This window comes from Melopsittacus undulatus, chromosome 5 (assembly GCF_012275295.1).
Source record: "Melopsittacus undulatus isolate bMelUnd1 chromosome 5, bMelUnd1.mat.Z, whole genome shotgun sequence".
Lineage (NCBI taxonomy): Eukaryota > Metazoa > Chordata > Aves > Psittaciformes > Psittaculidae > Melopsittacus > Melopsittacus undulatus.
The window spans coordinates 78,855,413-78,878,002 of record NC_047531.1 but is presented as its reverse complement, the minus strand read 5'-3'; the positions used below and the strand labels follow the sequence as shown (position 1 = coordinate 78,878,002).

The 22,590-nt window shown below is 38.5% G+C and overlaps 1 protein-coding gene across 4 annotated transcripts in view; it reads left to right on the top strand.

Moving 5' to 3' along the window:
* Positions 1 to 22,590, top strand: part of FBLN1 (fibulin 1) — a 79,079-nt gene that overhangs the window by 35,949 nt on the left and 20,540 nt on the right. For 3 of the 4 annotated variants that reach the window (XM_034063031.1, XM_005147989.3, XM_031047998.2), the window contains 9 exons: positions 675 to 812; positions 3,048 to 3,191; positions 3,747 to 3,875; positions 4,345 to 4,470; positions 5,030 to 5,149; positions 6,016 to 6,147; positions 6,723 to 6,846; positions 19,016 to 19,158; positions 21,150 to 21,281. In XM_034063031.1, coding sequence (XP_033918922.1) covers positions 675 to 812; positions 3,048 to 3,191; positions 3,747 to 3,875; positions 4,345 to 4,470; positions 5,030 to 5,149; positions 6,016 to 6,147; positions 6,723 to 6,846; positions 19,016 to 19,158; positions 21,150 to 21,281 — 1,188 coding nt within the window. Of the gene's footprint in view, positions 1 to 674; positions 813 to 3,047; positions 3,192 to 3,746; positions 3,876 to 4,344; positions 4,471 to 5,029; positions 5,150 to 6,015; positions 6,148 to 6,722; positions 6,847 to 13,834; positions 14,278 to 19,015; positions 19,159 to 21,149; positions 21,282 to 22,590 lie in introns of those variants that run through there. The other variant, XM_005147990.3, reaches the window with a different exon arrangement.

The following is a 22,590-nucleotide window of genomic DNA, read 5'->3' as shown; positions in this document are numbered from 1 at the left end:
CTGTGGAAAGTTTCTGTATTTTAATAGCTTTAGGAGATTTCATCCTATTGTCAGGTGGCAGACATTAAATTTTAGTTGCTTTTATGTGGATAGTGTTACATTCACTAGCCCTTGTCTTCATTATCTGAACCATATTTTATTCACAAATATTTGATGTCAATTCTGAACTGGAATATTAAATAGAAAATAGGATATTGCAAGCCTTAATGTGGATGAGAATCAAGGACAATTAATTTGCTTATGAAGAAATTAACATCTGCACTGGAACAGAGGTTAAAATTTAAATTGCACTTGGACATATTATTAAATCTTGCTGACTTAAGCTGAGCACACTGCTGAATCAAGGCTGAACACTGCTGAACATGATGCTTCAGGTGCTCTATAACAATTTTGAATCATTTAGTTCTGAGAACTAAACTTGTAAAACATAATAAGCACACAGACTATTATGTAGTCTGTAATGTTAATAATGAAATAATAAAAAATCTTAACTTATTCTACTTGGTTTTACTGTGATTCTGAGGTCAGATTAATCTTGGGTCACTGCATTGAACTGCATGGAGGTATGCTGAGCGTAAATCGATCTGACGTTTTTAACTATGTTTTATGTTTCAAATGTGATGAAGAAGCTTTTGTCAAACTCCTGCTAACAATTTTTTTTTGTGATGTACCAGATATTGACGAATGTGAGACTGGTACTCATAACTGCCCCCCCGATTTTATCTGTCAGAATACTCCAGGATCTTTCCGTTGCCGACCCAAGCTACAGTGCATGAATGGGTTTATACAAGATGCGCTAGGCAACTGTATTGGTAAGATATTCTTGTCTTGGTGAATACTTAAGCGTTGCCTATGAGTTAAATGTAGTTTCAGCAAGTTCTGAACTTCTCAAGTCATTCTTCGTGCACGTATGCGTTGCTCTATGTGTTTTTTCTGCTACTTTAAAGGAAGGCTTGGTCTTACATGTAAGATTTACAGATGAAAATAATTAAATACTAGATCTCTATTTTTAATGAGATTTGGTTACCTAAGGCACTTACCTACACTTGAACATTTTCCTTAAGTTTTTGGGTATTTTATCTGAAACACAAATTTGCAATATCTTTTACCTCTATTGAAAAGGTTTTAACAAAAGCTTAGTATAAAAAGTTGTAATTTATGACATCCTCTGTAAAACAACAATCAACACTTTTTTGATAGTATGCGTGGTTTTACAGGTATGTAGGTCTTTCCAGATCTGTCCTCCATTAGTTACAGCTTACCAAGAACCTCACTGTCTAGAGAATGATGGGCCAGTTGTGACACACTGGGGAGGAGTTTTATTTTAAAGACTGATTGCAATCTGTCAAGTTAATGCCTTGTTTCCAAGACTCCTACAAAACAGAATTATAACGTTTATGTTAGTGGTTTCCAGCAGACTCTAAATGGAATTGTCTAATGTGACCTACAAATCTATCAGTTATTCCCTTGAGTAGTATTTTCAAGTCTCAACTTAACTCTGAATTCCCCCATCGGCATAGCGTGTCTTGGACTTGTGGAACTGGCTGAGCGGCAGCAGCTGCCAAGTCTCATTCATTGTCAACCGCTCGTTCTCCTGACCATATCTTACCCTGTAGTGCCGAAATCTGACACTGGCAACACTGAGACTGGAAACAAAACTGCAGCCTTTAATATGAAGTGCTTGTGCACAACAAACCCTTTGAAAAAGTATATCTGCCATAGCTATCACCAGGTCCACGGCAGTTAGTAGTTAGTTTGCCTTCACAGACATGTCAGTTTGCAGCAGCAAAAGTTATGTCTCCTAAAATGCATTTGCTCAAAATATATATCAAAACAATTTGAGAGGCTGATTCAAATGTGAATCAAATGCTACTCTATGTGGTACTGAAGGAAAAAGTATGAAAACTTCCCTGTCTTTTCAGTGTCTTTGTAATTTGAAAATGTTACACTTTAGTGAGCTGGGATAGGCTTGGCTCAAGTGATTCTCATTAGAACAGGTCACCTTCTCCATGTCTGGCAGCCAACATTTTGCAAGCTGGATGCTGTACTTCATACTATACCATGCCAAGCTCTTCAATAGTTAACAGTACCACCTTGTAAAATTATGATAACATCCCAGTGAAAAAGAAAAAGTTTAGGTAGAGAAGTATTTGCATGAAGCTGGACATTGCTGAAGGTTATGGGATGCAAACCCAAACACAAGCAGTGCTGCTCTTACAGATTGTCAGGTCTTAGTTACATTAACATTTCCAGATAGCCTCAGTATCTCCTGCAGCCATTTATTCCTGGCTCTGAAACTCTTTCCCTCCAGACTAATAGCACGTGCTAACCTTGCATAACAATGGGTTCCTTACCATCTTGGCTGGATACACCACACAGATTATACTCTAACACAGCTTAGTTTTATTACATTCTCTGAGATTTTATTTGACAGTGGGTTCTTGCCAGGCAAAAGTTTTCTTTGTCCCAAAGTGATACAATGTCCAGTTAGTAAAAAGCCAGGCATACATTTGAGAGATGGAAAAGGGTTGCATAGTCTTGTAGTAACATAAATAAGCTATTCACATTCTTATGTGTTTGCATGGACAGCTTATCCTAAGAAAAAGTAAGGTATTCATGATGAAAACCTGTGAGCAGTAGTTTATCTCTCTGGAAAAACAGAGTCAGCTACCACCTATATGAGCATATACTACCAAATAGCTCATTCACTGGGAGCCACAACCCACAAATTGCAGTGTAACTGGTTGAGCTGGGGAACTGAATTGTTGATTATCTCTTCATATTGTTTAGGGGAGACCTTCAAAGGCTTTTAAACAAATAAAAAATCTATACCCAATTTCCACTGCTTTTTAGTGGGATTTGGACCTCTCATACCTCTCCTGATTTTCACCCTGGAAGTCTTATATCAGCGAAGCTAAATGACATTAATAGTTGTATTCTCCCATGGGCAGAACTTTTAAAAATCTGAGGAATTATGTAAGGAAAGCATCTTAACTTAAACATCTTCAGACAGCAGATAGTTACACTAACTTATTGTGCTCTTTTAGATATCAACGAATGCCTGAGCACCAACACACCATGCCCAGCTGGACAGATATGTATTAACACTGATGGCTCATACACCTGCCAGCGAATGTCACCCAGCTGTGGCAGAGGTTATCATCTCAATGAAGATGGAACAAGATGTGTAGGTAAGTAACAGTTAGGAAGAAAACACAGTTTGAAGAAAATAAATAAATTTATCATTTATGTTTACCAGTTTCTTGAACTTTGGCCATATTTTTCACATTCCTACAGTCAGTTCTTGATCCAGTCCTTTCCCTTGTGGAAGCCCTAACAAGTGAAGAATGACAAGTATCTACTTTCTGCCCTTCAAATAATTCATGAAACCCTATAATCTGAGAAGAGGAGAAATAATAATCACCCCCAATGATATGTTATTGTCTGTGACTATATTAATGTATTGAAACAATGCTGTGTGGTCTTCTCAATACATAGAAGTATAACACAAGGCCCATCTGATGTCTCATAGAAGACATTTAAGTAGGGATATGTTATATGCCTTTGGGTGGCTTTTAACTAAGGTGACTTTTGCAAAGTGAGGTATTTCTGCATGTGTTTTCAATTTTTTGTAAATGGCTTGTATCAAAGCACTGCAAGGAAAACAGGATATTTAAACATGTTGTTCTTCTCTCAACTTCCATGCTCAGAAGAGTACTTTCAATCACTTCTCTTGTTTTTTTTAGATGTGGATGAGTGCTCATCCTCTAATCAGCCTTGTGGAGAAGGACATGTTTGTATAAATGCCCCAGGCAATTACCGTTGTGAGTGCAAAACTGGCTACTCTTTTGATGTCATCAGTAGAACTTGCATTGGTAAGTTGCACCTATCTACTTAAATAAATGCAGCCATGGCATTTTAAAAAATGATCCTGTGTAAAGAACGTTGCTGCTCTCTGCATAACCTCTTTCATCGGAATGCAAAATTGACTACTATATTATTTGTATAAATCTAATACCATATTAAAGAGCTCCTGATACTTCAAAGGAAGGTGTATTAGTATTGTCAACATGTTATCTGTTATCCTATTAAAAGGTAAGATTATGAGAATGTGTGTAATTGCTTTCTGTGATATTTTTATATGCACCTACAGCGAAACATTCCTTTGGAAGATCAAAGCAACTATCTCCTTTATAGATCTAATTCAATTATGCACGGGGGTGCTTCTAAATGAAATTTAGATCTGGAAAATAAAAATCAAGCTTTTATAACCACATTCTTGTCCAGACTACTACTGCAGTGAAGCCAGCCAATATATATCTAGAATTCTGTATATGATTGCAGATATCAATGAATGCAGACGCTATCCAGGCCGCCTTTGTGCTCACAAGTGTGAGAATACTCCTGGTTCTTACTACTGCACTTGCACCATGGGATTCAAACTTTCAGCTGATGGCAGGTCATGTGAAGGTATGGCTGTCATATGCTCAGGCTACACAGAGTAAGATACAACTTACTGCTCTTTAGCTATTTCCGAATGATTTTATCTTGGAGGACTGCACTGAAATGGCATGAGAAATCAACCCAGTGTGTTACCTCCAATTACATGAATGCTGTTAATCAAGGCCACTGTAGCCCTCAGTTCAAATACATTGCCCTTAGAATGGATCGTGCAGAGATGTTTGGGTCTGCATTTACTGCATTTTGAAGGGTGATCTAACTAGGTCAAATTCAAGACCTTTAAAACCAGCCTTGCTGATATCCAGATAGAAAAATGCAAGTGTGGTCTTGACTTCCTCCAGGTCATACACCTTGAATAGCGCAGTGAAGATGAGCCTATACTGCGAGACCCTGTTGAGCATAGTACACCCAAAGCCTCCTATTTCCAGCTTACAAAGTGACATGCATCCCATTCTTTTTTAATGGAAAAAAAAGAAAATTGTCATCAAAACTTTTGTCTTATTCCTGTAATAGGAATGAAGAATACAGCAAGATGTTTGTGGTTCAGGTATATAATTTTGCATTTCAGATTTAAATGAGTGTGAGAGCAGCCCCTGTAGTCAAGAGTGTGCCAATGTGTATGGCTCCTATCAGTGTTACTGCCGTCGTGGCTTTCAACTCAGTGACATAGATGGGATTTCATGTGAAGGTAAGCATTACTGTTTTGCAGATAGAAGATGAGTGACCATTTCTTATTCTAAACATAACATACATGAACAATTCCAGATACCTGTAATTGTTTCATTTTAACATTTGACCCTCTTTGGTATTTTCCTGTGAAATTATGAAACTGTATTCAATGTCCTAGTTTAGAATTATTTCTGCTTGTGTGGTGTCTGTTTGTTGTTTACACTGACTTGTAGGTTGCATAATTTTGTAACTTGCCAGAAATGTAGTGTTGGGTTTTGTTTTGTTTTGGGTTTGGTTTAGGTTTTTTTTCCCTTAGGAGCTAACAGAATTTTTAGTCTTCAGCACGTGAAGATGCAAATGCATATCTTACCTATGTAATATATAATATTACTAGGTCGTATTTTATATATCCTCTTTTTGTGGCTGGTTCTGAACTAATATGTAAGTAGGTTCTCCTCAAATACAAGGAGGATGTGTGTGTGACCTCCTGGACAAGATCCTGAATTTGGATTTAGGTCTACAGGACTTACTAGACAGTAAGACCAAGGGCAGATCACCTCATCTCAATTTTCTTTTTGTAAGAACAGAGATAAAACTATTCCTCTCCCTCCCTTCTGTAAAGTACTGATACACCTCACTGTGAAGTGCTTTGCTCTTACGCATTTAGTTTACTTCTTGGGCCCTTATATTGCTTTTAATTTTCTTCACACTTCCATTTATTCCTGACAGCCTTATATTGACTAGAGCCACATCTATCTGATGATCTTTCTCCTTGCCCAGCAATTAGAATAATGAACTTGCTTTTGAAGCTTGCAGCGGGAACACTGTACATGTGCACTTGGTTGAATGTCATGAATCCATAATAAAGTAGTTTTCTTTTTACAGATATTGATGAATGTGCTTTACCTACTGGAGGGCATATCTGCTCATATCGATGTATTAATATTCCCGGGAGCTTTCAATGTACTTGTCCCTCCACTGGCTACAGATTGGCCCCCAATGCACGCAACTGCCAAGGTGAGTTCAGTAACTGCAGGAAGACGCAATTGGGTTGTGGACTTCTGAAAAGTCTATCATGTTTTTATGTTTAAAAAGTTGTATTTACCTACAACATTATCTATAAAGCAGTAAACATCAGCTTGAAATCTGAAGAAAACAATATTTTATAATAAATATACTGGAAATTTCTGTTGTAAACTATAAAATGAAGTAGAAAATACTTTTTATAATATTATTAAAGAATTATAAAATATTCTGGAGATCAAAGTTCCCACTGTGAATGCTATGAAAAGTTCATACACTTTGTTACAGCTCAGCCATTAAAAGAAAGTATGTTGTAAGCATTTCAGCAAATATTTAGGTCTTGTCCACTTAGTGGCACTGCTGCTCTTCCTTTTCCTGTTCTTGCTTGTTGTTTGGGCTAGTTTTCTTCTTTTTTGTTCTTCTGCTCTCTTCTTCTAATCCTGTAATAATGTTTAATTGCACCCCATGTTCTCTATTACCTAATGTGATACTTTCATCACCTGACACCTGCAGGTGTAGAGGAAAGTAGAGGAAAAGCATGTGTTTAATTCATCTTTTTTGCTTTGCAGATATTGATGAGTGTGTTGCAGAAAGCCATAACTGCTCTTTCAATGAGACCTGCTTTAACATCCAGGGGGGCTTTCGCTGTCTGTCTTTGGAATGTCCAGAGAATTACCGCAAGTCAGGAGATACGTAAGTACTTTCTTTTTCAAGGTTGAACAGTTTTTTGGTGACATGATCTCCCATGCCACTGCCGAATGAATATAGAACATGTATACATGCAAATATGTATTTTGTTGGTAGGCCTACCCTATGTTTTGCAAGCACAGGATTGGTCCCTTTCTCATGCTCCTGTTTGAGTCTAAGAAAAAGGTATCCCCTCAAAAAAGGCCAAGTGCCAGTGGTTTGCATTGCGATGATATCTACAGCCAAGAGCAGATGTTCTCTTTCTGGTTGCCTTGAAGGCAACTTGTTTGGAGGGTGATACTCAGCTTCAGATTCTGACTCCAATTCTCTTTCACATGTAGTCCTTCTTTACTATTACACTATTTCACTAGCACACAGTGAAAGAATTCTTTTTAGGTCCCTATCTGAAACCTTACTGGTGCTGTTGCAAAGTATTGCAAGAATGTCTTATTTTTAGTACCATTTTACCTCTGTTGAAAAAGCTGGAAACCCTAAGAAGGGTGGTACATTAGGTTCAGCTCACGTTTGTGTCTCTTAACCTAGCTCAAAGAAAGTCTATGCATTCTGGTGTTGAAAATACATGACAGCTTTGGGAGGAGGCACATCTGGCAGCTCATTTATACTTATCAAATGGTGCTAAGTTGAGAAGTTGTTTCAAAATTTCAGTCCTGTAGCTAGTTTATGCTGATGAAGATGGGTGCTTTTCCTCCCACCCTGTGGCTTTATGGCCACTCTGTACTCCAGCAATTCTTCCAAGCGTTGCTCCATGGTCCCCCACATGTGGCACACACAAAGGTAAGTGTTTCCTCCACCAGGTAGGGAGGAAAGCTGATAAATCACATTTGCCATCAGCTCGCTATTGCTTTTCACAGTCAGTGTTCATATACCCACCATCTTTTAGATAAAATCAAGAGCTCTGTGGCACCCCTGTAGAATGAACCTAATGCTGATTATCAGAGGGACTTTGTGGGGATTAGTTAGTTTCCATTTAAACCTTCATCTAAATGCCATAGAAGTGTCAAAACAGATGTATTTGATCAGAACACTATAGAGTGAGTTCATGGTATAAACCCAGATATTTACAAAATATGCTTGTATTTTTACAAGTGTTAATAGTAGTTGAATTTTAGATCAGTTTGTCACGTCACTAAACAAGCAGTGCCTCGTGATGCAGATGTTCTCTTTATTTGTAACATTATATGTTCATTTATATCCTAATTCAAAAAAAGTCATTTACAACGGGCTACTAAGCAGAATTAGAAGATTTCTATTCTTATGGACATCCTTGAGTTACAAAGTTCAGTTTATAAAACATGCATCATGCACGCACATTCCATTTCATCTTCTGATTTATATTTTTATGCATATGTTGAAATTAATGGCTATTTGGGATGTTAAGGCTCTTTTGGGGAAGTAGTAGAATGTGTGAATTGTTTTTCTGTGTCTGGGTTTTTGGGGCCCTGTAATGGCTTACTCTGCCAAACTCAAACAGACTCATAGGGAGAGATTCTTCTGATGTGCTAGGGCTATAATTAGGCTATGAGTCAGACACAAACCCCATAGCTGCTCAGTGAATTTCTAATTACTTTAATTCCTTGAGTTACTATCTTGCTGGATTTATTAGGTTTTTCCCTCTCAACAGTTACAGACAGTTACTAAATTTATTGTAAAAAATGTGTTTGCATAAACCAAAGAGAATATGAGTTCATTATCTTTATTGCAAAATGTTCAAGTTAGTTCAATGAGGAGATGGGTACTCTCATGCTTAGCCAGTATACGAGTATTATACCAATATGGTATAAATTTAAACATTGTTAAACTTAAACATGGGTTTAGACTTACACAGGGGAAGTTTAGGTTAGATATAAGGAAGAAATTCTTTACTGTGAGGGTGCTGAGGCACTGGGAACAGGCTGCCCAGAGAAGTGGTGAATGCTCCACCTCTGGCAGGGTTCAAGGCCAGGTTGGACAGAGCCTTGGACAACATGGTTTAGTGTGAGGCGTCCCTGCCCATGGCATGGGGGTTGGAACTTGATGATCTTAAGGTCCTTTCCCATCCAAACCATTTATGATCCTATGATTCTATGCCAGAATCAGGGTTTATGTATTATGTTACCTTGTGCCTGCTGAGGAACAGTTTGATAAGACAGCCTTTTAGCATCCTTTTAACATCCAAATAAATTTACATATTCTTGAATTTTATTTTTTTCCTTTTTTTTGGCATATATAACCGACCATAGCTGATAGATAGCATATCTTCAATAGGTTTTGCATGATAATTACATTAAATCACTTTTTTACCCAACCTTGTGCCAGGATTCTGAAATCAAAATAGTTGGCTTCTTATAACATCGTATCTAACGCAGATACCATTTCCCTCTCCTTTTTATTCAAAACACATTTCAGTTTCACCAACTTGGCACATCATAAGAAAGACAACATATATTCCATTCCATCCAGTTGGCACCTCATAGGATTTTTTACCTTATTCTCCAATATTTTCTTTGGAACGGCTATCATTTAATAGGCCTCAGTCCTACAAATCCAAGTTTGTTCATTGTTATTTTTCCTGAAAACTCCTATATAGAGACAACAGTTCTCAGTGATCCAGAAGTTTCCTTACCTAATACCTTTAAAGCAGAGATTTTTGCAGGGTGGATGTTGCAGTGGTGACTGTCTTCAAGTGAAGCAATTGCAAAATCATCCTATGTCAAAGGCTGAAAGCTCAGGATGCTGTATAGATACACTGAGCTTCAGAAGGAAACAGCCTGTGTAACCTTTCCCAGAGGCCATCAAAGTGCCTAGCATGGCCTGATTCTTAGTGGTTACAATTTTATAGAAGGTCTTATCTCTTTTGCTTAAATTCTGCTCTTTTTTTGCCTTGATCAGCCTTTAGGCTTGGTGTTTTTCCAAGGATAATTAAGATCTACTCACAATAGAAGTTAACTTGCTCTACTGCCTTGCCAAACACTTTTTGTTTTCAAATTGCATAACAATTAAATTCTCTTTATGCGACACTGAAGTCTAACATTTATAATATTTAAGCCAAGTAAAACAGCAGAAAAGATAAAGAAGTGGTTATGGGGGCGTGTCAGAAATGTGTGCTGCAGTGAGCCAGACTGGGAAATATCCTTATACTCTAGACATGTCTGCGTATTATTAAGATTACCTGTCACTTTTCATTATTGGGACCTGTACTTAACTGCTTAGAACTTTTCCAGAACGTAACCAATGGCTAAAATTTTACATGCCAAGTGTGTGATTCAAACTCAAGTTTTGGCAAATTTCGGCAAAAGCAGTTCACTCATTTCCAAGAACAAGCACAGGGAACAACACATTGTTTTGTTCATTTAAGAAAAAAGCACAATTGTCTTTTGATTTAGCAGATCTGAGCTTCTGTCTCTCCTATGGCTTGAAAACTCCTTGAGACTTTCCAGCTCCAGACAGGAGGGACAGGCAAGGTTGTCCATCCTGTCTTCTGTACTGCGGAATACTGTATTCCTGTGTCAGCCTGACATGGAACTCCAGATTCTCGTCTGCTTAAGAAATGTCTGTGAAAACCAGCTATCTGCTGGTTTCATTCCCTTTAAGTTCTAGTCTAAGACAAACCCCCCCTTCTCTACATAGCTGCTCTATTAACATCAACGTAGGGATGCATGATGTGGTGATGCACCCTGGCTGATAGCTCACCTGGGCCTTAAGGTGTGGTGCAACCTACTGAAAACAAATACAGACTAACAACAGCAGGAGTGAAGGCCATTGTATTGGAGTATATTCTAGGAGGTCTGGAAGGTTATTGCAGCTCTGGAAATCCAGAGGGTTGAATTTCAGAGATATGTAGTGTATAGTTTAGTAATAAGACTTGCTTAGTTGTTCAGCATGTTGAAATGTTTTCCGTGTATGAAGTAAATTACAAAGTCATAAATCCTGCTAACAAAAGGTTCTTGTCTCTTCAGCACACAAGGAGTTGTTGCATACCACTCAACTCTTTTGGGCATAAAGGAGTAAAAACAAGGCTCAGAAATTAGCAGGAGGAAAGGCAGAAAATATTTTCTCCTAATTTCTCCATTAGGAGATGTTGCATTCATTAGCTAAAATGGAATCTCTCTAGTTCTGGTAGTTTTCCTTATGAGTAAACAGTGTTTTGCATATGAAACTCACACTGTGAGAAATTGTTCAAAACCAGTATTTTAGCCACAAAATCAAATATAGGAGAGCAGAGTAATGGGCTAAAATAATCAGGAACAAATTCAGAAAAAAGGTGTTTAGCAGCAGCATGTGCTTATTTTTCTAGCTCATGTGCCTAATTGCAAACATTTGCAATGTATATAATCCCACCTCACTGCAAAGCAGTGTGTATTTTACTTGGGCCCTGGGTTACTTTTCACTGGTAGCATCTTGCTGCCTCTTCAGCAGTCCCTTTCTCTCTCTGGGTCCCCTGTGCTCTCTCCCACAGCGACACGGCGTGGTGGCAGGGTATGGTGGCTGCACTGCCAGCTCATCCATCCTGGGATACCACAGAGCTGGAGCAGCATCCCGGATCTTGGGCTGCTTACTCACTAGTGGTAGGTTGTTGGATTCCCTTGCCTTATGATTTTCTTCTGCCCACCGAAGGGAAGCATTTAAATAAGGTCTAAAGAGTACACTGGGATTTAAATGCTCATGGCTTATTGCCTTGTGGTGCACGACCCCAGGATGAACTCCGGTTCTTGAAAGCAATAATATTTGCTATCTCTCCTTTGTGGTTAATTGGTGAAACAATTAGTGAATAGTAACTAAACCTATAGTGAAGTGTGTCGTGTGTAGTGTGCACCACCAAAGAATGTGATAAAAGATAATGAATTCTGAATAATTCTAGCTTCTAGCTGCAGGCACATCTGTCTCCACAGATGAATCAGGGAAACATCCTGATTGAGAAAGTTGTTATTAGGAAACTGGAAGCTTTAGAGTTCTGTTCTTTTAAAAAATCTAGCTATTATTGTAAAATGTATGTTATTTATAAAAGAATAAATCAGGGCATTTTTATGAGCATGTAAATGCTCATGAGCAGGTACATAATTCCAAAAAGACTTACATGAAGAAAACATTTCCAACGAAGAAATTAACTGTCTTGACTTGTTTGATGATTTCAGCAAAACCAAGTAATTCTTTTTAGTGGAGTTATTGATGACATTTCAGGAAAGAACGCAGAACTTGCTATACCTGAAAATATTCCAGGAGTATCCACACCTAATTAGCTGGTCATCCTGTGGAGACTTGTGCATGCTCTTTACACAGATGAACAAAATCAGGAATGCATTTAAGTCTTCAAAGAATTGCTTTGTACTTTCATTTGCAAGTGGTATTAAAAGAAAATGTAAAACACATTAACTGAAGAACTGAGGGTGCTTCTAACTACTCTTCTTGAAAGTGTTTATTTTGCATATAATGAAAAGTTCCTGGAATTCAGGTCACGATGCATTGGCAACAAAGTGGGGTTTGCTTATGAGCTATAGTTCTGTTGATACCAGATACTCCTGATAGGAGCTCAATTTCATATGTCAAAACAAAATAAATGTAATGGGCACTCACATGTCCTTGAGGTAGTAAGAAGCCAGGCTTTCATGCTGGAACATTTGTTAGTAAAGGAGTGAGTAAATAGTTTAGGTTCTAAAGCCTCAGCCTGTGAACTTAATATTGCTTTTGAGTGGAGAGGCTCTTGCACATAATGTAATTGAGTCATGGTTGTGCATGAGGCAAGTTTGGAGCTAAATGCACAACCTCATCATCCCCAAATTTTCAAAGTCAATATCCAAGTGAGATCATCATGTCTATCTCTGCTTCCATGCACCTGTCTTGAGAGGATGTTCACCACAACTTGAATGTGGTGCTGGGCATCTTTAATCTGAAATTCATATAAACTCTCCTTGTATGCAATTCTTCAAACACTTCTCAAACCCATCAGGTATCATGACATGTCAGATCTCCATTAATGTGCTGGTAGACTACAACATTCTTTAATAGCAGTGACTTTCATGCTCATACCTGTCTGTGCCATAGTCTACTGGATAAACTTCACAGTTCTCAGTAACAGAAAGGGAGGAGATTGCTCTCTCCATGCAAATCATGATTTCTAGTGCTGATGTTCGGTGTTCACTTTCAGCCTGTGGGGGAGATTTCTTCTTAGTCCTCTCCACTTTTTCACTGTAATACAATGTCTCATGATAAGGCAAAAAAACAGCAAAGGGCAACTTTCTTACTCACCAGCATCATGCTGGAGACATCAAGCTGTTGAATCTTGCTTTCAGTGCTTTCCTAGATGGGTGTTAAGACTGACTCATGTTGGCTGTCCTGGTAGCAGAGAGGAATACTGTGCCAAATCAAGAGTAAGGTTTTCCTTCAAAGTCAATAAAGCTTAACATACAGGCAGTGTTGGAAATAAGTTTTACATTCCTCTGTATGCTGTCAGATGATGAACATTGTAGTGCAGTATCTAAAGTGCCTTTTCTCCCTCAGAAAGACTGACTCTTTGTATATTTGTGGTTTTCAGAATACTTTGCTCAGTCTTAAAATCCAGCCAGACATGCCAAGTAGGACACAGTCAACTCAGTAACCACTTAGGATCTCTTCCTTTATTTAATATTATGTCTAATCAACAAAAGAATAAAACTGAGGGAGGGGGGAGGTAGTGTTCTTCCTGGAAAGAGCTTAGCTGATCTAGATGCAAATAAACTCTCTCTCACACTGAGGTGCCAGACTCAGTCCATCTGTGCATGCAAAGAAAGGGCAGCACTTCTGAAAATGGCAATGCTCCTCCAAAAGCACCTGCTACAGAAAAGTTCGTCCTTATTTAATAAATGCCCATTTGCAATAAGAGTGAGGTGCCAGGCTGAAGAATGGATACAGTATGCAAATCAAGATATCTTTTCCCATCCCCACTGCCCTTGCTCTCCTATCACGCTTGCTAAATGTACACTAATCTTCCTCTTGTCTTGTGTTCTCACTTTTCTTGCAGTCGCTGTGAGCGCTTGCCTTGTAATGAAAATAAGGAGTGCCAGAGCCTGCCTCTGAGAATAACCTACTATCACCTCTCTTTTCCTACCAACATTCAAGTACCCACCGACATTTTCCGCATGGGCCCTTCCAATGCTGTCCCTGGGGATAAAATTCTGCTGTCCATCATCAGCGGGAACCAGGAGGGGTTTTTCACCACAAAAAAAGTGAACAACCACAGTGGCATTGTGGTCATGCAGCGGCAAATCACAGAGCCCAGAGACCTTCTTCTGACAATTCAAATGCAACTTTTCCGCCATGGAACTGTCAACACATTTATTGCCAAACTTTTCATCTTTGTCTCTGCACAGCTTTGATCCCTAACTTACAGGCATCATTGGCTACCTTTTCTCTTTTAAAAGTAGCTTTTATTTCCCAGTTTTAATAAAGTTTTAGTTCATCTGTTGCATGCTGCACTTGCATTTTATTTGCCATCATCATTACAGTTCTCCATTTTCCCCCATAACTGAACATCTCAATTTAGGGAGATTCTTACATGTACTCTATGTCATTGTAAAAAGCAGAAACAGGTGTTCAAGAGCTTATTGCCCGAGTATACTGAGGACTGAACACAATTCATTTACTTCACACAGTAGTGGAGTTGGTTTCATTTGATGATACACAACTGCATATGTTTAGGTCTAATTTTTTTAAGTAGGTATATAATTTGACCTGTCTCAACAGAGACATCTTTAGAGAGTTTCATCACTTCAGGGGCAAATTTCTGTGCATTTTCTCAAAATCTATTAAAAGAGTGTAACTTAGGCCCTTAGGACCTCACAGTGCCCCAACACACAAGTGGCCTTGAAAATAAGGAGGCATATATTCAAGCTGCACTAGTTATCATTGCTCTGTTGTAGCCAGTGAGCTTGTGCTGATTTCCATCAGGTACAGATCCCAGTTCTAACTTTTAAAGATGGTACAAAAGAGAATCTTTTCTAAAGAACATTTATTTTTGAGATTTATCATCTTCTTTTCTGTGGAATTTCCACTGAACTGAAAAACTAATGATGGGAAAACAGCAATGAAATTCCTAACAGCATTCAGCTACTAGCAGAGAGCTCTTTTCTATTTCACAGGCAATATCCTGAGACATGTCTATAGGAACATTTGAAAAAGATATTTGGTTGCTCTCGCTCCAACTTCCATATCAAAGGTGATAAATATTTAATTTTGAAGACTTTACCCACCACCACTACCCAAAAAATCCCAAGCAAACCCTAGCAGCCCTGAAAGATAAGCCAGAACTCAGATATCCAAATCTTTATTCCTTTACTTCTAAAAGTTTCTTCATTCCCCTCTATGCAAGCAAGAAAAATGTAGAAAATACAACTGCAATTTCTTCAGAGTAATTTTGTTTTGTGAGCTGGAAAAGGATTTATTTTACTCTTCAGTCTTTGCATTGATAAACATTAAAAGCTCAGTCCCAGAGGTATGATCTAAAAATCAGTGCTCTTTACATGATCCTAAGCTCAAATATCTCTATCGCCTGGTACATAGGCGGAACAGTCAGTCTGTAGATGAAGAATAATTCACGTGAATGCACAAACAACAAAAAAAAGAATGCTTCACCAAATAAATGCAGAAGACACAGGAAAGGTACAAGGTTAGAAACTACGAACATTCTAAGCCAAGATCACAAGCCTTAATCACCTGAACACAAGGAATTACTCTATTAGCTGTAAGCTGCAGGCTCTTGGGCTCATCATCAGCCAAGGACTAGATTGGGGCATGATTGCAGCACTCTGCCAGAGTATTACATGTTCCCTAAGGCAAAGTTTATCCCAGCTGGCTGACAGGAGTTCAAGTCTCATGAGGAATGCCAATGTTTAATAAGTCTGTTGACACATACTTATAAAGCTGCCAGAAGTTGCCAGTGGGGATAGAGTCCCAGTTTTAAATATTGAAAGCACAAGCCCGTGCTGCTTGAACTAATGGGGTTTCTTACCGCCACAGAAGATGCTCGTATATAAATGCCTTCTGGCTACCAGTTCATTATGAGGCTGTAATTAAGTAGGATAAAGATTCAAAAATAAACTTAATTTTTGCAAGCATTAATATATATTTGTTTGGCAGGAAAAGAAGGCAGTGTGAGAATTTGGCCCTCAGTATTGTAAAATGTTACTATATTAATTGCATTCAGCAAGTAATTCAAGAACATGGAGCTCAGATTCTCCTGTATTAGGTGCTTTAATTCTGAAATGTGGCTGTAACTTTCAAGAACATGTAAGAAATTGTGTAGTGCCATTTTTGTGCATGACTTGAAGGAAAGATTTGAACAAAGACATTTCTCAGCACTTAGGAAGAAACTTTTGTCACTCACTGTCCCTACTATAGACGGACATGAGCAGAAAGGGAAACATCAGTTAATCAGAAGATCAAATGTAAAGATGATGTGTAAGGATAAAATTAGAAAGTATTTTAAGATCAGAGCACATCATTAATAACAAATAACAGGATTTTAAATAGATGGTAGCTGTCAAAGAAATTACTCCAGGAGTTGTCTAAAAATGGGATGTCAAAGCAGTGAGAAAACAAAGTGTTACCCAATTGTACTTTGGATATGCTGAAGCAATTAGCAGGGATATCAAAAGAAAGGTGATAAGAGAATTAATATTTGGGCAGGAGAAAATGAAAGCATGAACTCAAATTTAGTAATATGGACAGAGCATGCAAGAAAGAAGAAAAGTTGTGGGATCTATAAGAAGGAAAAAAATGGTGCAAAAAGTAGAGCTGGCAAACATTTGTCTGTAACATGTATGGTTACAAGCTGGCTTGATCTAGAAACCAGTTTTAGTCAGGAACTAACGCAAATCACTTGTGATCATTGTGATCCCCAGTTTCTGTGTGCAGGGTACCTAATTCACGTCAGAATGCTTTACTCCAGTGAATCAAAAGTGAGAACTATGAATGCAAGTCTTAGAACTTCATTTTAAATTCCTGGTTTTTGGATGAGGATTTCAGAAATGTTTCTATTTGCCAACTTCTATTCCAGCTGAAGTCAAGATTAAAGCTCCTTTTTCTTTCTAGGAAGGAGCAAAAGCAGGCCAACTCTGAATGCTTCAGACACTCCCACCAGTGTTTCAGCATATAAATCCTATTATCTAAATGCAGCTATGAAAATGTAGGATGCTGTATGTATTGTAGCAGTAGTACTTCATTAGTAATAATGTCCCAATGTGAGCTATGCAAGTTACTGTTTATTGGTGTCCCTAAAACCTTTAGAGGATGCTATAGTTATTATCTGCATTATGTAATGCAAACAGAAAAAAAAATAAAGAACTTTTCCAGTATTTTTAAGCATGTTGTTGGAAGTAAAACCAGTCTGACTTGGCTCTTGTGACCCCAGCTCAGGAGGATCCCGAGGAAAGACACAGTGTTTGTTTGCAGGGCTGTATAGATGTAAATGTCTGATAAACTCCTCTATATGCAGACAGGGGGAAAAAAAGAGAAAGGGGGGAGAGGGAAACACACATGAATGATGCACTTTTTTTTTCAGTTCTATGTATTACATATTTTGAAATAGACTATATTAAGCTGGAGTTAGCCTGTGTAATCTAGCTGATCCTTATTTCACAGACATGAGGTTCAGCTAGCTGGAAGTCCTTTCTTAATTGGCAGCTGAGGTTTAAGAGGATGGAATCTGTTACTGTAGATCAGACTGTTATGTCCATATATCCATAATTAATTTGTTCTGAAATGACCAGCATGAAGCATTTCAGCAGAAAGCCAAATTCTGTTCTCTGTGAGATGTCTAGGAAATGACGAAATTTTGTACCCAGGTAACAGTGGGAAGTAAAAGGTCTCTCCTGACCTCCATCTCCTGGCCAGTCTCAAAACATCAACTACAGAGTGAAAATCAGAAGCCAGGCTCAGCTGGTGTAAATTAAGGCAGCTTCCTTGCCTTCCTGTGGATTATGCCCATTCACATCTGTTAAAGCATGATTTCCTTAAAGCTGATTCATGCTTTCTCTTTTATCTTTATTTTAGCTTCATGCAATATCAACTTGTTTGGTTTTGTTTTCTTTGGTGAGCAAATGTGGGTAGCATGTAATAAGAAGTCACTGATGTATTTGGTATTAACAGAGCCATCTGAAAAATAAATGGCTTGTAGGTGTGGACTTGGGCAACACATTTTGAAAAGAGCAAGATCCATTTGTTTCTAGAGGTATCTGGCAAACTAAAGCTTCCATTTTTGTTTCCCTTTTACTCAGTGAATTTTTCTTCCTTTTAATCTTTGAATTCCCCCGTCTGACACTGCAGTCTTTTCTTTTTTCCACTTAGAAATATGAAGAAATGGGCAGGTCAAAGTTGAGATCATTTGTGGGGCTTAGTCACATTGTAAGTCCCAGCATAGCCCTTTCATCTCTCATGAGCACAAACTGGGTATTGTGCGAAGTTCTTGAACTGTAAGTGACTTTAAATTCACTCTAGTGGACAAGGGTGAGAAGTCATCATTTAACTTTTAATAGACTTTCAGGGACGAATGAGCAGCTGGTTGAGATCGAATATGAAATGACCCTTACTATTTCCCCAAACTCAGAATTCAATCTTTGAGGTTTTAAATAATGTGGTTAACTTTTTTCCTCTCTGTTTTATCAGTTTAAATGCAAAGGGGGCATGTGAGAAAAAAAAACAAACAAAACTTCAGAGAGGCTTTTCTGGCTTTTTTTGCACTGAAAATTGTGAAAGAGAGTTGGTCCTTCAGATTTCCAGAGTGGGAATTGTGTTTTGTTTATATGGCTGATATCACATGGAGTGCAAAAAGGCTTGTGCAAATAAGCGCAGCTTCACTGAAATTGGTGAGACCATGCCAATGCACTGCAGCTGAGGATCTGGGCCTCATTGTTTGGTCTTGTTTGTACTTTGGAAGAGATTTTACATGGCATCTTGGCATCTCATGCTCTCCCTGTTTTCACATGTCTGGCTTAAAGAACTGTATTTAATGGGATTTTGACCGCAACTCAGCTGAGCCAAGGTTTTCAGTGGTCTAGCAGTTCTGATGATCTGCATTTGTCTCAGCTTTTGAGGTGAAGAATGAACACTTCTATCAATTACAGTTTCTAGCTCCCCAGATTGCAAAACACAAAGAAGTAATTAATTTTCGGAATATATGTGCATATTTCTCTCTCGTTTCTCTTAGTGTCAGACTTGAAAAGACAGATACTATCCGTTGCATTAAGTCTTGTCGACCTAATGATGTCAACTGTGTGTTGGATCCAGTCCACACAATTTCCCACACTGTCATTTCACTGCCCACGTTCAGAGAATTTACAAGACCTGAAGGTAAGTGGTTTGTTCCTTGTTCCATTTAATAGACTACAACATATAAAACCTCCACCGGATACCCTTGCCTAAAGCCAGACTTGCTACGGGTGCAGTAAAATGTTTGCACAGTTCCAAATTATAATGTACTATTCATTTAATTAAAACCTTCGATATCCAGGAGTTTTAATTTTATGGGGCAGAGAAAGTCATTCAGAGCTCTCACATAGCTTCCTAGGCAATAGAGATTGAGTCTAAATTCCCAGGTACCACATTTACCCACATAATAGCCATATGCCCCATGACTTTTTTTTCCCTTCTTGCAGATTTTGCCATAGGAAATAGGTACTCATTATATTCTCTCATCTGTTTGTGGTCTGTTGTTTTCTATTGAGGCATGACTTGTTCCAAAAATATAGCCTTTATCTATATGCAAACATTAATCACAAAATACATTCCATTGAATATGCTACCTAGTACTGTGATTTGCTCATTTTTGACCTATGAAATAAACAAGTACGTTTTCTAAAATATAGAATAAAGGAAGGGAAATTTCAAGGGCTGGACAGGAAGTTTCTAAGCTAGGATTCTCAAAAACTATCCAAGTGAGTAACTGTCCAGTCATCTGAAGTGAATTTTCCAGCCCCAGATGCTGCATTCTCATGGGCGCTTCTGTATTTCTTTAGTTCCTTCAGACTCTGCAGCACCTGCCAGTTTTTAAGTCGTGCAGTTTCATAAGGATCACACTCACTTTGCTTAGTTCACATACATAGATACAGATCAAGAGCCAATTTTTGCTGCTTGGCATTGGTATTCACTTTCAGCCAGCTTCAGTGGGGATTGTGTACACATCCATAGATGGGATTACTGCTTTCAGCTCCGCTTCTCTGTAGGATGAACCTACTCAACAATTTTCTGTATGGCACAGACACAGAGAGAGAAGTGGCAGAGGAAGGAAGATTATTTTGGAGAAGGTTTTAAAGCACCTAAATCTCCATTTCTGATGCATGCAGAATCTCAGCCTTGCTGTGTCATAAATTTGTCCTAAATGAAAGCCAATGTTGTTTCTTCCCTTCTGTACCAGGCAAAAGAAGTAGGGCAAGAGACATCCCAGTCCTTGTTCATATAGGAACAATTTAACCACCAATAACTTAGCTGTGTAGAGCTGCTATAGATTGCATCAGGCCTGTGTCAGGCCTTGGCTGGCCCTACTTCACAGGAAGCGGAGGAATGCCCCACAGCCACTTCTACTCCCATATACGCCCCTTCAGCTTCACCAGGTGTACTGGCAGCAGAGCTATGGATTTGGCCCAGTATGCTTCCCAAACTGTTCCCTCATTAGTCCACCCTTAGGATTTAATAAAGGAAATGAGACCTAGCAATCTGCGAGTATGACTGAAGCCCAGGACACGTTCCTAAACTGTAATTCAGTGCATGGCTTTGGGTGAATTCTTACAGCTCCATGATTTATTTTCATCATCTGTAGAGCAAGGATAATAATGAGAGTAATAATACTTCCCCCCTCTCCCTCCCCCCCAAGGGGCTAATATACTCTTACTGTTTTTTAAACCTAAAACCTTTTTCCAATACTCAAAAGGGCTCTAATTTGTAATGGCAATATTTTAACTGCCTAATGGAATCACAGTTCAGGGTTTCATATGTTTGGTCCCCCTCCCCTGCCCATCCTGTGGATCCTCAGCATTGTCGTCTTTGGGCCTTTGTCTGGAAGTCTGCCTGGTTTCCAAGATTTGTCTTTCTGGACTCTAAAGGTAACAGTGTTTTGGCTTCAGGGCTTCTTGGATGGTGCAAGAGGAGAAAATAAATCTGTCTGAATCCTCCCTTCCCCCAGATCTTCTTTCTTTTCGTTTTAAAGGACAAACTGAGAGCGGTGGGGGAGGGGGTTGTCCCCCACCAGCTTTGAGGGCAAGTCATTATGGATCACATTCTATCAGGTTCCTCAGTGATGTTTTCAAACACTTCTCAGTACATCCTGTGATCCTCTTTCTTTGCAGAGATTATTTTTCTTCGTGCCATCACACCTACATATCCAGCCAACCAGGCAGATATCATATTTGACATAACAGAAGGAAATTTAAGAGATTCCTTTGATATCATCAAGCGTTACATGGATGGTATGACAGTGGGTGAGTAGTGTTTTCTGTTGGCTTTCTTCTCTCAATAATATTGTAGCACAAGGTCAAGGAAATTAACTCAAGTAATTAACTCCCACCTTGATTTTCAAGCCTGTATTGATTTATTATTCTCCAGTCCAATCTGTGTAATTTGAACTAATATCACAATTAGGTTTTTATCAAAAATAGTAAAGGCCTAAACTTCAATTTGAGAAATGTTCTTTCAGAATTGGTGCTAATTACAAATGCAAATAGCTTCATTTTAATATTATGAGCTTTGCCTATTATAATCAAACCTAATATAATAATACAGCACGTTAGCAAAGAGACTGTAAGTTTAATTAAGGGTTCTTGTTTAAGCAGCATTGCACCAATTTTTGGATAATAGTTTTTTAAAGCAGGACTGAATTTACTGAAACTTACCTGTTTTAACACTTAATGACAGGCTGGTTCAGTTTTAAATAAATACCTTTGTTGAAGGTAAAAGGGATTTGACCAATGCTGTGGTTTAGAAGAAAATTCAGAATGGAGCATACACATATGATTTACAGTCCCAGCTTTGCAGGGAGGAGACATGGGAGGAGGTATACCTGTGTGTACAGATCATACTGTAGACCTGCATCTATTTATATAGCAGGGAGGGGCTGCAACACAACCTGGGGTCACTGTTTTTGGTGGGCTGCTCTCAGAGCATCGTTTCTGGGGGATATAGTGCATTAAGTATGCAGTATGTAATGTGTATAGTGTATCTAGCATACATATATATGTATACAGGCACACAGATATATATTTACAGTGTTATGCTGCTTGGCTTTCACTCTGGGACCCAGAATACCCAGGAGTATGTGGCAAATCATGTGAGGGTTGCAGAGCAGAAGCAGGTCCCAGCTGATGTGCTGCTCTGCTTGATGCAAGTTGCTAGTGCTGTAGCAAGGGCATATGCTGTGATTCTCATGCTTAAAGAATGAATATGCCAGCTATTAAAAAGTAATATTTGATTGCTCTTTATTAATGTCTATTTATGAAAATAGAGGAATACTGTTCCCACTGAACATTTGTGCTTCAATATGTGAATGTGCAGGTTCTGCTCAAGTTTGCACATGTGAGACTTTATCAGTTTTCAGGAGTCAAAAACACAGCAGAAACTGGGCAGAAATATTTCACAGTGAAAATAGTGGATTTCTCTGATTATTTGTACTGCTCTAATAGTGAAGCAATGTGTGATGCAAGGTTTGGTTAGGGATTTTTTTCTTTTAATCCATTGCATATCATACAGTTCATAATCCAGACCATGTTACTAGAGAGTAAGTTAGCTGGCAGT